The sequence below is a fragment of the Danio rerio genome, chromosome 6, assembly GCF_049306965.1.
Source record: "Danio rerio strain Tuebingen ecotype United States chromosome 6, GRCz12tu, whole genome shotgun sequence".
Taxonomy (NCBI): Eukaryota; Metazoa; Chordata; class Actinopteri; order Cypriniformes; family Danionidae; genus Danio; species Danio rerio.
In genome coordinates, this window is record NC_133181.1 from 35,476,825 (window position 1) to 35,490,245 (window position 13,421).

Sequence of the window (13,421 nt, forward strand, 5' to 3'; positions counted from 1 at the left end):
ACAGATGACATGAAACCTAGCTTAATGTTTCAGTATGTTTAATCATTTTACAACATGCTATTTGTTTATTCAGAATCAGTTCTGCTGTCTCTAACCTGCAGGTCTACCCACACTAATATTGACTATCTGGGTTCTAGCAAGGAATTTTTTTGATAACAATGGGTAAGTTCAGACGAATCACAGATACTTGTGTCTATGAACTGTGATACTGATATATGATTTATGGTGTTGTATATTGAAATACACACTTATGTATATTTTGTATACATTTTGTATACACACCTGATTTTTTAAGTAATTAGTTAATGTGAATGTTACAGGTGTTGGGATGACACAGATGTTGCTTACTTTTGGTGGATCATCAAAGGACCAATCACTGTGTCTCTTCTGGTATGTGTATACACATTTCTAGATTTGTTGGCATCCAAGGTGAGATTACTATTGTTTACCCCCACACGAGTTGCTTAATTTTATGCTACCCATCAGATCATGTTAGCAGCATCGATATGTAATGTGAGGCCAAAATATCACCCAAACCTAACCAAAACTATAACCCCAACCTCAGAGCAATTTATTTATACTGTTGGTAGCACAATGCGATGCATGAATTTGTGTCCCCTTCAAAAATTGCTTTTGATAAATTGTGTTTACTGTCTACCTAGTTTGCTGGGAGGCAACTGCCCAGTTTGCTTATGCCAAAAACAGTTCTGTCTGTACAGTATAGGCTACAGTAAAACTGTTGATTTTGGTGGAAAACACGCAATAGAATTTTACTAAAATATATGGTTTCAAATAACTTCTGCAAAAATAAAATGTCAGAACATGAGTTAACATAGTTAGTGATCATACTATATTATTATTTATTTTAATTTTTTTTTTCTTTTTTGTCTAGATCAATTTCTTAATCTTCATAAATGTGATCCGGATTCTTGTACAGAAGCTGAAGTCTCCTGGAATGGGTGGCGGTGATACCAACCACTTCATGTAAGACCTGATATGCAAACTTGAAGCAAACTGAAGCTATTTAATCTTCATTATATTTTCAGAGTCTTTTTGCATTATGGGTGCGTTTAGACCTGTAGTATTAGAACTAAATGATACTAAATCTGATTATTAACTTCATTAATGAGTAAAAAGGATTTTAAATGTTACCATGTTTTTAAGTCTACTATCGTTTACAGTACTTGCTTATTACTTTCTCCACAAATAAGTGATGTTTGTTATTAATGCCAAAGATAGAATACACCTTAAAGGACTTTGTTAATGCCGAATGTTATGTGTGCCTGTAGGAGACTGGCCAAGTCTACTCTTTTCCTGATCCCTCTGTTTGGAATGCACTACATGGTGTTTGCCTTCCTCCCAGAGAACACAGGAGAAAATGCTCGCCACTTCCTTGAGCTCGGCTTGGGACCCTTTCAGGTGTGTACAGCCATGCTAATGAAAGACAAAGTCAAAACCTTTTATAAAATGTTTCATTCTGAACTGTGCACCATTTAAATTCACTGATTTCTGATGCTCACCATTTGTAAAATTGTTTGCTTAACAGTATAATATATTACATGATATTCAAATAGCACTTGTATTTTTGTTTTTTCTTTCTCTTTTGACAGCAAAATGAGAAACATGCTTGTTAAAAAGGTTTCACATTTCTAACCCAATCTAGTTGACTTGACAAGATAATTACGTGGAAAGCCATTGTATTAGAAAAACGAAAAGCCATGCTTGAATTAAAAATCTGAACCTGAAGTTCTTTGTTAATTCAACGAGGGCTGTTTAGTTTCACAGTGTTTAAAACTTAAGTGGTTTAAGACGACATGTTTCCACACAATCTTGGGTAAAGTGTGTTATAGAATGGTCCCATGTGGATATTTGAAGTGTTCTGGGGTGTTATAGAGTTTAGTTTAAAAAAACAACAAAACAAATAAAACTCATTATTCAGTTTACTGTGTGTTCATATTTTATAATCACCCATAAGTGGGCAGGTAAGACGTTATAGGAAATCCATAATGAATATCCAAAACAAAATACAATCCATGGACTGTCTTCTCTGAGATTAATATATTTTGTGTTTGGTGCAACAAGAATGTATTGTATTCATCTGTTAACTGAACTTTGATCTTGATCTTGATCTGAGAGATGTTCAGCTCTGGATATTTTTCGGTATATTTCTAAGCACTGTTTTGTTCATCTGGTGAACATGTATTCTTTTCCAGTGTCAAAGTGAATTTAACTGCATTTCAATAAAGTTTCATAAAAGTGCAGTTGTGCTCAAAGACAGCAGGTCAAGGTCAGGGTTTTCTTTAAATAATACATTGAATTTAGATTTGTCTTTAAATAAACCCTATCATGGAACCAGCTTAATGCAGGTTGCGATTCACTACCTTTATAAAGTATAGATGAGCTTGAGCAGGACATTTTTTTATTCTTCATTTTGCGGTTATATTATATTTATGTATTATTGGACAAGCAAATGTTGAATTATACTGTAATATAATATAACTTAAAGGCTGAATTGCTTAGCACATGTTCACTTAGTATTGTCATAACACATTTCTATAATTGACTACATACTTATTACACTTTGCTTACCATAATCAAATCATAACTTAAAGGGCCATGAAACCCCCATCTTTCGACTCAAGTCTACCTCAAAATTTTTCAAAAAATGCTTCATAATGGGCATGGAGCACTGCAAGCAGAGGGGGGAGTGGGCGTGGCCGGCAGAGCAGGGAAGAAAAAAGGAGAGTGAACAGTTGTTGTCAGTAGGCTCACAAAATGAGACACAAACTGTGAGACCTATGATTTTATAGTTCACAAAGTTAAAATGCAAAGAAATAAGCAGTAATTTAATGGCCTGCTACATATGTTATTCATAACTTCATATACACATAACCAAAATTTGTTATATCATTATAAAGATAATCGTGTTAACACTATAAATGAGGAGGACTTCTCTCCTCCTGAATCCCTGCGTTTGAATGCAGACACAGTGGATAGCAGTGCAGCAGGTATTGCTCTCTTTTCCTGTCTATTCCAACCATTAGCCCTGTCAGTAATCTGGAGGATTTTAAACATATGGTGAACAGAGCAGCATGGATAGGCAATGTGTCTGATTTGTAACAAACTCAACTGATAAAGACAAAGTCCATCGTTCCCCAATTCTCGTACAAATCTCTTGACAAAAATGCTTGCTGCAAACCAACAACTTTGCTGTATCAGCCCTGACAGCATTGCGCGAAAAAACATGCGACAAACCCTGTGGATCATGGAAACCAACACATACACCCCTTCATGAACGGCTAAATTCTGCTTGCTATGCACGGACGTGGTCTCATTCAGTCATTAGGTCTTACAGCTTGGCAGGTCTGCCTTGCCTTCAGAAAGCATGTGCTCTCATGAATAATTAATAAGCAGGGTCCTCTCATAGGATAAGAAAACTTTGCTATGAATAATAATGAGAAACTGACAAATCATCACTCCACTAGCACATTCAAACTACGTCACCAATTTCGCTCCCATTCGGTCCAAAATTAGCTGACAAAAGCTCAAAATTATCCCGTTTTCAATTAAAGCTGACAGGTATTAAAATTGTCTTAACTGATGCTCAACACACACAAATCTGTTAAAATCTCAAAAAATGTACTTGAGGGTTTCTTGAACCTTTAAAACATGTAACAGCCATTATTTCAATTTTGACATATTATTTCACTTGCTCCAGATCTTTATTCACAAAAAAACTATTAATTAACCTAAAATATGTTAACAGCTTCTATAAGAAATCCTGTGCACACTCTTAACTTATCATATGCCTTACGTTTACTCATTTGTAAAAAAAAAAAAATGTTTTGTGACCATAGACCACAAAACCAATTGAGATTTTTACATCACCTGAGAGTAGAATCTTTTTTTTTTTTTCTTTTTTTTTTAGATTGATGTATACTTTGTTAGATAGAACAATATTTGGTCAAGATACAACTAGTTGAGTATTAGTATATTGATAAAATTGTCTTTAAAGTACAATGAATGTCATATGCATATTACTAATCTAAAACTAGTTTTGACATATTTGTTGTAGGAATGTTACAAAATACCTTCATGTAACATGATCTTTATTAAATAGTGTCAGGATGTTTGGCATTTGGCATTAAATAGATCATTTTGACCCATAAAAAGTTTTTTTTGGCTATTGCCAATAATTCTAATTAATTTATGTTTGTTTCTATAGTGCTTTTACAATGTAGATTGTGTCAAAGCAGCTTAACATAGAAGTTCTAGTAAATTGAACCTGTGTCTGTTCAGTTTTTAGAGTTGAAGTTCAGTTTAGTTTAGTTCAGTGTGGTTTAAATTTCACTGCTGAAAGTCTAAACACTGAGGAGTAAATCCATCGATGTGCAACTCCACAAGTCCCAATTTTTCTTAACCTGTTCAACATAGCACTGATTTTGTGGTTCATAGCCACATTTAGAACCATTTGTCTTTTACATTTTTATAATATAATATAATATAATATAATATAATATAATATAATATAATATAATATAATATAATATAATATAATATAATATAATATAATATAATATAATATAATATAATATAATATAATAAAGTATCAAATAACATGAAAAATATTGGCTAGTTACTGCAGTTGTTAAATTAATTAAGCTTTTCCTGTACTGTGATTGTTAATGCAGCTTCACTGACTTTGTATTATACTTCTTTGTGTTTTAGGGTTTTGTTGTGGCTCTGTTATACTGTTTTCTTAATGGCGAAGTAAGTCACACATTTTTTTCTGTGTGAAAATCTATCCTGTTTCCCATCCTGTTTCCCAAATGCATATGAATTTGTTTGTTTCAGGTACAAGCAGAGCTGAAGAAGAGACTGTGGAAGTGGCAAACACAAAGTTATTTGAGATACAGTAAGAGAAGACGAACCCTCTTTACAGAGAGCAGCACAGTCACACAAATCTCCGTTTTAGAGAAATCCAGCCCTAAGGAGCTGCCCTTAACCGAGTCCAACAACAGTGTGTCCACCGTCTGAAACCAGGCTTTACATTCATCTCATGTCTTGTTTACTTTTTGATATTTCTTCTTTCTGAAACATAGTAGACTAAGAGACTTTCAGACTACATCTGAAAACAGACTTGTTTTTGTTTTAAAATGCTCTCCGTCTGCAAGTGTTTTCGATTGCTTTCCAAATATTTCTCATCCACATTAAAACATCAGAAATCACAGAAATTACTATAAATGATATGTTAAAAAATCTTAGTGAAAGCAGACATAAAAGTTCTTGTGCTATCTTATGGCACCTTCATTCAGGTCGAACTTAATCCTAATTTTAAAATGTTCTATCACTATTGAATGCTTGTAATCTGATCATTGTACAAAGCAACATTAATCTATAGCAACACAAAGTCGAAGTGAATAGGACATAGTGGGAATTTACTTAACAAAATATAGGCCTTGTACACTCTATTAATACATTTTCAGGAGTGACAAGCACATTTAAATATTAGACTAAATATTTGACACAATTTATGTTTTACATTTGTATGAAATACGACACCTAATCGAACTAAACAGAAATGGAATTAGGACATGTGGAGTATGTCGATTTTAATCGCATTACTAAAGTGCAGAACAGACTTGTAAACACCTTAATCGAACCATTACCATCATGTAGGACTTTTCACTTTGTGTTTGTAACTTTACAGAGAGCATCTTAAAACGTAGTTTTTTTTTTTTTTTTTTTTCAGATGTATCTGGATTGGTGTAGATCAGAGGTTTCCACACTCTGTCCTGTAGGGCCAGTGTTCTAGGGAATTTTACTCCAACCCTAATCAAACACACCTGAACCAGCTAATCAAGCTCTTACTAGGTATACTAGAAACTTTCAGGCAGGTGTTGAAGCAAGTTGGAGCTAAAGTCAGCAGGACACCGGCCCTCCAGGACCGACTTTGGACACCTCTGGTGTAGATGAAGCTTAAAATCACATGGACCAAATTTAAAGAACTCTTCTGTAAGCAAGAAAATACAGAAAAAAATATATTATTATTTATGCAAATGTCATGCATTGAAGATCTTATAAATAGACTGAAACATCCAAAGACATTTTTTTTCTTTTCTACGCATCACTGAAATATGAGCACTGTAACTTATTCACAATGCAAAAGCACAAATCATATTATTTATTAAAGATTATTGACGCTATTTACAGAACTTTTTTTATTATGCAGTTTTGTGATTCTTGTGATCTACTTGCATTATATGCAGCTTAATTGCTTAGTGTAGAAAATGATGATCACAACTGAACTTTATAAGACGTGTTGCTCGGTAAGTCATATTCATCACTCCTTCATTTGTCATTTGACTTTTAGTTGAAATTGCCTTGATGATAAACAACAAACTGCCTTACAGTAAACTGAGACCTCATTTTTGGATTTCCACAAATAATAGCTAACAATTAAAGGTATTTTCCTATTCATTAAAGCATCTTCATATATTTATAAATGTGTTTCAAGGCACCATATTGCACAGTGCACTAGCCCTGTATGTACAAAGAAATATTACATTTCTACAGGACACACAAAGCATTCATTTGTTTCTTAAAAAGCGGTTATTTTCAAGATATTTTATTCATCATAATTAAATGAAATTTTATTATATTTATTGCAAAGGAAAATGTTTTGAGACACATGAATTTGCAGAACTCATCGAATATTTGACATACTGTAATATGTGACAGTTATTGACACAATTGGGTGGTATAATAATAATGAATAATAGTGTTTTGAAAATTCCCTATTTAGGAATGCTTTGCAGTGCACACATCTGGAGCACTACACTGTAAAGTTCCTTGTTGGTAGAAATGTTTTCTGCTTTCAACATGTTTTATTGTTGCTAATTGTATTTGTAAATATACTTGCTGCTTGTGGTAGATTTGACCTGATGTCTAATGTTTTCCGCTCTGTTATTTGGTGTTTTGATAATGTATATAGAGTTTAATTAATATGAATATTTATTTTAATTAATAATAATTTTTAAACAAATGTATTTGTACCTAAGCTATTATTATTTCACTATATTATTATTATTATTATTATTATTATTATTATTATTATTATTATTATTATACTATATGCTGTCTAGACTATGTGGGACTAAGAATTCAAATCATCCAAACATGATGTGAAAACGGAATTAGGGCCCGTTTTGGTACGGTACGCTACAGTTCGGTATGCTTTTATGTCAGTTTCCACTGTCAAAGGAACATCTGTAACTTTCTGACAATCTGGTTATGGTATATGATTTATTTATTCCCTGATTGTTTTCAATATTGTGTTGTGTATTGTCTTATCTGCTTGTGCTAGATTCTAGATTCTCATTGTCCTAACTGTGTGCGTTGTTGTTACATTCACCAACCTGCCTTAACGTATTGAGTTATCAGATGTGTGGTTTTGTTAAACGTGTGGAGTAAAAACCTTTATTTTGTGCTTTATGACATTATTATTGTATTAATATTGTATATATGAATGTAGTTTTGGATGAAGACAAAACTAATTTGATTGCTTATTGAAAGACCACGTTATTTATAGCAGTATTTCTCAACCATGTTCCTGTAGGACCACCAGCTTTGCACATTTTACTTGTCTCCACATTTTACTTGTCTTACTTGTAACCAAACACACCTGATTCTGATCAACAACTCATTAGCAGAAACTGAAAGACCTGTAATGGGTTTGACAGATATCTAAAACATGCAGTGTTGGTGCTCCTCCAGGAATGTGGTTGAGAAACACTGATTTACAGAATCATGGTGCAGCCCATGAATACTATTTAATTAAGTTGTCATTTTAAAACTTTATATTTTGCCACTGAAACTATTAGGTTTTACCAGTTTGTCAGCAAGATTTAATTTTTTATCAATTAAATACAATGAAAATTAACATGAGGATTTATTTGTTTTTGTTTTGTTAGAGTAAGTTTGTCATTTTATTTTTACATAAAAAAATCTATTACTCTAAATGACGAAAGAATATTATTTCTCCGATAATTTTAGAAATTTTTATTCAGATTATATATATCATATTAATAATGCTTTTTTTCCCTACAATTTTATCTACCCCTTTTACTACCTGACAAAGTCTTGTCGTCTATCCAAATTCTGCTGAAGAATTTGCCCTCTCCTGTGGTTTGTAATGTAATGGGCAGCACAAATGTCTTGATACCTCAGGCTGTTGATGTTGCCGTCCACTCTACAGATCTCTTGCAGGCCCCCATACCGAATGTAACCCCAAACCATGATTTTCCCCTCACCAAACTTGACTGATTTCTATGAGAATCTTGGGTTCATGTGGGTTCCAGTAGGTCTTCTGCCGTATTTGTGATGATTGGTATGCAATTCAACAGATCATTAGGAAAAATCTGCCTTCTGCCACTTTTCCAAATAATCAACTAGAAGTTATTATTTTTTGCTCTTACAACTGGGATCGACAACAAGACTTTTTTTGCAGGTGTAAATTATATATTTTTGGTATCTTTCGAGCAAGATTGCTAAATAGAAAATTGCAAGTACAAATTCTTTTTCCAAAAAAAAAAAGCCCCAAAATTTAATGATGTTTTCAAATCAGAAGTCTGTCATATAGCATACACACACATCAAAACAGAAAAAAGGACAGTTTGTACAGTACATTACAATCAGTGACATAAAATATACCAAAGAAAAAAAAATACACAAAAAGCTAGCAACTTTCCACTAAAGCAAGTTCAGCTGTAGTAAACATCATCTAGAACATTCAAAGAAATCTACTGTCATTTACAAGTCTCCCAAATCACGGTAATATTAACATTCTAAATACTAGACGTATTCTCTGATACTGTATACTGGAGCTTAAAATAAGACATGTAGTGTGCATGAAGTGACATTAAGTGTTTTGCATCTCCATCCACATCACAATGTTAGCTCTATATTTAGCTATATATACACATCAAAATCCCTATCTTGTTCTACAATACTAGTTATACATTTTCAAACAATTCAATTTACAAAAAAAAAAAAAAAACTAAACAAATGTCATGTCTGCTCTGTAATCAAATATAAAAAGAACACATATTGTCATCTCCATACCCGTGTCACGTTGACAGCTCACTTCATTTCATCATCAGCCCATTTTTTATGTATATTCTAAGCCATATATGTAATCATAACTGGGAAATTGGAATGGAAATTGCAGGCACAAGTGCTAAAGCATCACTATAGTGTCTGTCGAATGTTGTAAGAGGTATAAAAGGTGCAGGTTTTCTAGTTTTGAGTGGTTGTATGTACAAATATGTGCTGCCATCCAACTCCTTTCAATGAGAGGTATCAGAGAGGTGTTTCAAATGTACTAAATCTATACAAAAAGTACTGTAATAATTAACAGAATATATTAAAAATAGTTGTGATGTGTTTTCGAGAAAGTGCACATGCTTGTTGGCCCTATTTTTTTCCCTTTTCTCTTGAACAACAATATTGCTGCACATTAATAAGAAGTCACTCACTTTCTTTGTATGTTTTAGCATCCACTAAATCACAGGAAAACATGCATTGTTTAAGATGAATAGACAATGATGTTGGAAAAACTATGTTTAAACATTAGCTCTTTAGTTAACAATTATGATAGAAATTTGTATTTTAAATAAAGCCCAGTGTAAAATCTGTTAAATGGCCACAAGTGTTTGTGTTACTTTAACATTTATACACATAAACATAGATAATTTATTGTTATTTATTTAGCTCTAAAGTGTCTACAATGTATTGCTACAGATTGCTTATTTAATGTAATGATAAATCACACTGATTATGTCATTTAATGAGAGACTTTACTAAATACACTTGTTTTTTAATTATTGACATTGACTTTTTCATGAAGAACCTATGTAAATAACCTTTTGTTTGCAAGAAACATCATTTATAGCTAGAAAAAAAAATGTATTATTGAATTATTCTGTAAAAAAAAAAAAAAAAGGGAATTGACAACTGAAGGGGACCCAAATTGGTCCTTTTAATAAATGGAAAAAATCTAACTTACCTTTTTGAGAGTTTATTAAGAATATTCAAAATTGTTTATTTTGTCCTGTGGTAAAAGTTAAAATACTTTTGTAGTTTTTTTTAAATAATAAAATATCACCTAGTCCTTATACTGTGTGTATTATTTAGTATGTTGCTGCAAAAATTTTCGCCATTAAAATTATGTTTAATTTTAATTTTAATTTTTTTTAAAAGCGTGTTTTCTTGGAAAATATATAATACATCAATTACAATAAATAATCATAATTACAGGATTTACCTTCTTGCTTGTTGAAAGTAAATGAACACTAAACTTCCCACTTCAAATGTTCAAGAATCTATATACAGCATCATTTTACATATAAATAAATAACAATCATATAAAACATTAGCTCTGACCTTGTGTGCATTTTCTTTTTGCAGTTATCGTTTGAAAACCAAGGCATTTGTTTAATACAAATAGCTATGCTTAACAAAGGGAGAATGCAGTATGTAAACAATATTAAACTGGGGAGAAAAATGTTAACGAATCATGAAAAAATGTGTTGTTGTTTTTTTTTTCTCAAATTTTCCATTTTTCCCCATATATTTTTTCATACCAAATTATGCATGACATGTTTTGAACTTTAGCTTTACTAACAGAAAACTGAAGGCCTGTTGACAGAACAAAACTATTTTGATTTCTCTGAAGGCTTCTTGGTTCACTTCAATTGTTAAAAAAGCACTTTCACAGACAAATGCAGTAATGTGTTAGGCATCGCAGTTCATCTTTGAAAACCCAAATAATTGTCTCTGTTGTGCAAAAAAGGCACTTAAAAAAAGATCTTCATATAGCTATGGAATGACATCAGTTGCAAAAATTGCAAACTAGTACGGCAGATGACGTCTCGGGGTCAAATATCCAAAAAATGTATCTTTGGAATTTTAAAAGTGCTCTATTTGTACGGTTTTACGACATTAAGTTACAAAATGGGCAAGATGTCAAACATCATGAATAATTATGAGCTTTCAAAAAGTGGTGTAAAGAAAGGTAAATAAATAATTCACTGCTATAAATTCACTGATACGACATTGAGATTTATATATATATATATATATATATATATATATATATATATATATATATATATATATATATATATATATATATATAGTAAATATGCCAAACATTGTGGTATGTGGCACGTGTTTACTGCTTTGTTATATTCTAATTGACATTTTCTGTACCAACGGCTATTTAAAAATATAATATGTAACCAAAAGAAATAGAAGAGGAATTCACTCAGTAAAAAAAAGTTATTCTTTTAAAGAGGTTTCAAATGCCAGTTCGGGAAATACTGTAGGCCTAAGTCCCAGGACTTCAACATTTACTAAACATCTTCATTGTCCTTTCTCTGCATTCTCTTCAATATACATTTACAACATAATAAACTATTTACATTCATAACATTTAACATTAACATTAACATTCATTCAATATTAAATTCATCTTAGGAACAGGAAATCAGTTCATTAAGCTCCTGTGGGCCAAAAATGTTATTTCTTCTCCTTTCAAAAATGACTCTTTCCACTTGATGCTGTCTTCATTCAGACCAACCGCTTCTGTATGACAACGAACTAATGCGAAATCTTCACAATTCTTCACATACAGAAAAAAAGAAAACGTGACAGACTTTTTTATATGTACAAAAACTGCATCCTAAACACCTCACAGTTACAGATTCGGAATTTTTGTTTCCTTCGTAAGTAATTCCTTTCGGTTCATATCAAAATACAACACCGTTTGCGACCTCCTCTGATTTCTCACAGCGAAATCCTGCCATCTATTGGCGATTGCCAGATAATACAGCTGACGGTTGCCAGATATTACAACTTTAACCGACACGATACGGACCTCAAACGAAGATGAAACAGGATTTGTATGTTGTTGACGCACTGTAGATTATGGGATGTCGCTCTGAGGTGTTTGGCCTTCAGTTTGTGGGTCTGAGCGCTCACGTAGCCGGTGTTTCGGCTTGAAGGCTGGACATGCGGATTTGCGAGCTGCTTTTGCTGAGGATGGAGAGCTGTGTTCCCCCGTTGACTCCACTGCTGGCCAGAGAAGGGTGTCTGTGCTTCATGTCCACCGCAAAGTAGCGGTTCACCGTCCAGCTGCGCCACTTTCGCTTGATTTCGGACTGCACCTTTGGGGGAAATTCACAGGGTTGTTAAGCTGTTCTTGGATCTTACAGGCGAGCTGCAGATGTTTTTACATGCTGGTTATGGAGAGGCCTGAATTTTAAATAGGTTTGGTTAATAATTTATATGGAAGGCTGGTTTAATGAGCTGTGTGAGAATGAGCCTCCAGAGACATTTTTCTTTTCATAAAATAGAATGCAAGTTGGAGGTTCATTTATTTATTTTGGTTCTTTTAAATAATTTATAATAAAATGACATCTAGAGACATCTGTAAACAAAATGCAAGTTAAAATGATTTCTTGATGGACAAATACTATCATTAAAATGTATTAATTTATAAGAAGAAATTTAAATTAGGGGAATTCATTCTTTTAAAAGAATGCATGTTAGATTTTTCTTATTAGGTTTTATCTAATAAAATATTATTTAAATACGAGTAAAAATATAAAAATGGACATAATTCATATAAAAACATTCTTTAATTTATTCATTTCCTTAAGCATAAGGTACACAATTTAACTTTTTTTCTTTATTATACTTTATAAAAATAATAATTTGTTTGAAACATAATTTAAACAACAATAACAAAATAGTAATTTTAGAATAAAATGAATGTTATTTTAAATATTTAATTTTAAATACCTCCAAAAAGAACACAAGACAAACTCTTCATCTCATCTTATTTCATCTTTTAATTCCACTTAATTTGAGGAATTATTATAAAATTGATCGATCAATTAGTCGATTAAATTATATTATACTAATATTCTTTTAATGAAAGGAGAAATAGCCTCCAGAGACCTTTTTCTCTTCATAAAATAGAATGCAAGTTGGAGTTTTTTTATTAACTTTTTAAAGAATTTATAATAAAATGGCATATAGACACATCTGTAAACAAAATCCAAGTTAAAATGATTTTTTATAGAAATGTTGACAAATTAAATCTCATTAAAAATGTATTTCATTTAGTAGGAAAAAAATTAATTGAGGAATTCATTCTTTAAAAAGAATGCAGGTTAAAATTTTCATATTAGATTTTATTTAAAAAATTTGATTTAAAATGTTGTGAATATAAAAAAAATCAAATAAAATTCTTTCTTTCATTTATTAATTTCCTTACACAAACGGTCCACAAACTTTTTTCTTATTAGAATTTATAAAAATAATAATTTTAACATAATTAAAACAACAATAACAAA

The 13,421-nt window shown here is 31.8% G+C and overlaps 2 protein-coding genes across 3 annotated transcripts in view; one reads left to right on the top strand and one right to left on the bottom strand.

Annotated features, from left to right (window-relative positions):
- The window catches only part of ghrhrb (growth hormone releasing hormone receptor b), an 80,035-nt gene extending 72,541 nt beyond the window's left edge, over window positions 1–7,494 (top strand). The window contains exons 8-13 of one of the 2 annotated variants that reach the window (XM_001331885.10): window positions 102–162; window positions 321–390; window positions 893–984; window positions 1,290–1,419; window positions 4,729–4,770; window positions 4,855–7,494. In XM_001331885.10, coding sequence (XP_001331921.5) covers window positions 102–162; window positions 321–390; window positions 893–984; window positions 1,290–1,419; window positions 4,729–4,770; window positions 4,855–5,037 — 578 coding nt within the window. In that variant the 3' untranslated portion in view covers window positions 5,038–7,494. The remainder of the gene's footprint in view (window positions 1–101; window positions 163–320; window positions 391–892; window positions 985–1,289; window positions 1,420–4,728; window positions 4,771–4,854) is intronic. The other variant, XM_073954322.1, reaches the window with a different exon arrangement.
- A 3,721-nt stretch (window positions 7,495–11,215) lies between these two features.
- The window catches only part of adcyap1r1b (adenylate cyclase activating polypeptide 1b (pituitary) receptor type I), a 56,968-nt gene continuing 54,762 nt past the window's right edge, over window positions 11,216–13,421 (bottom strand). The window contains exon 14 of the mRNA XM_021471794.3: window positions 11,216–12,227. Within this exon, the coding sequence (XP_021327469.1) occupies window positions 12,039–12,227 (189 nt within the window). The 3' untranslated portion in view covers window positions 11,216–12,038. The remainder of the gene's footprint in view (window positions 12,228–13,421) is intronic.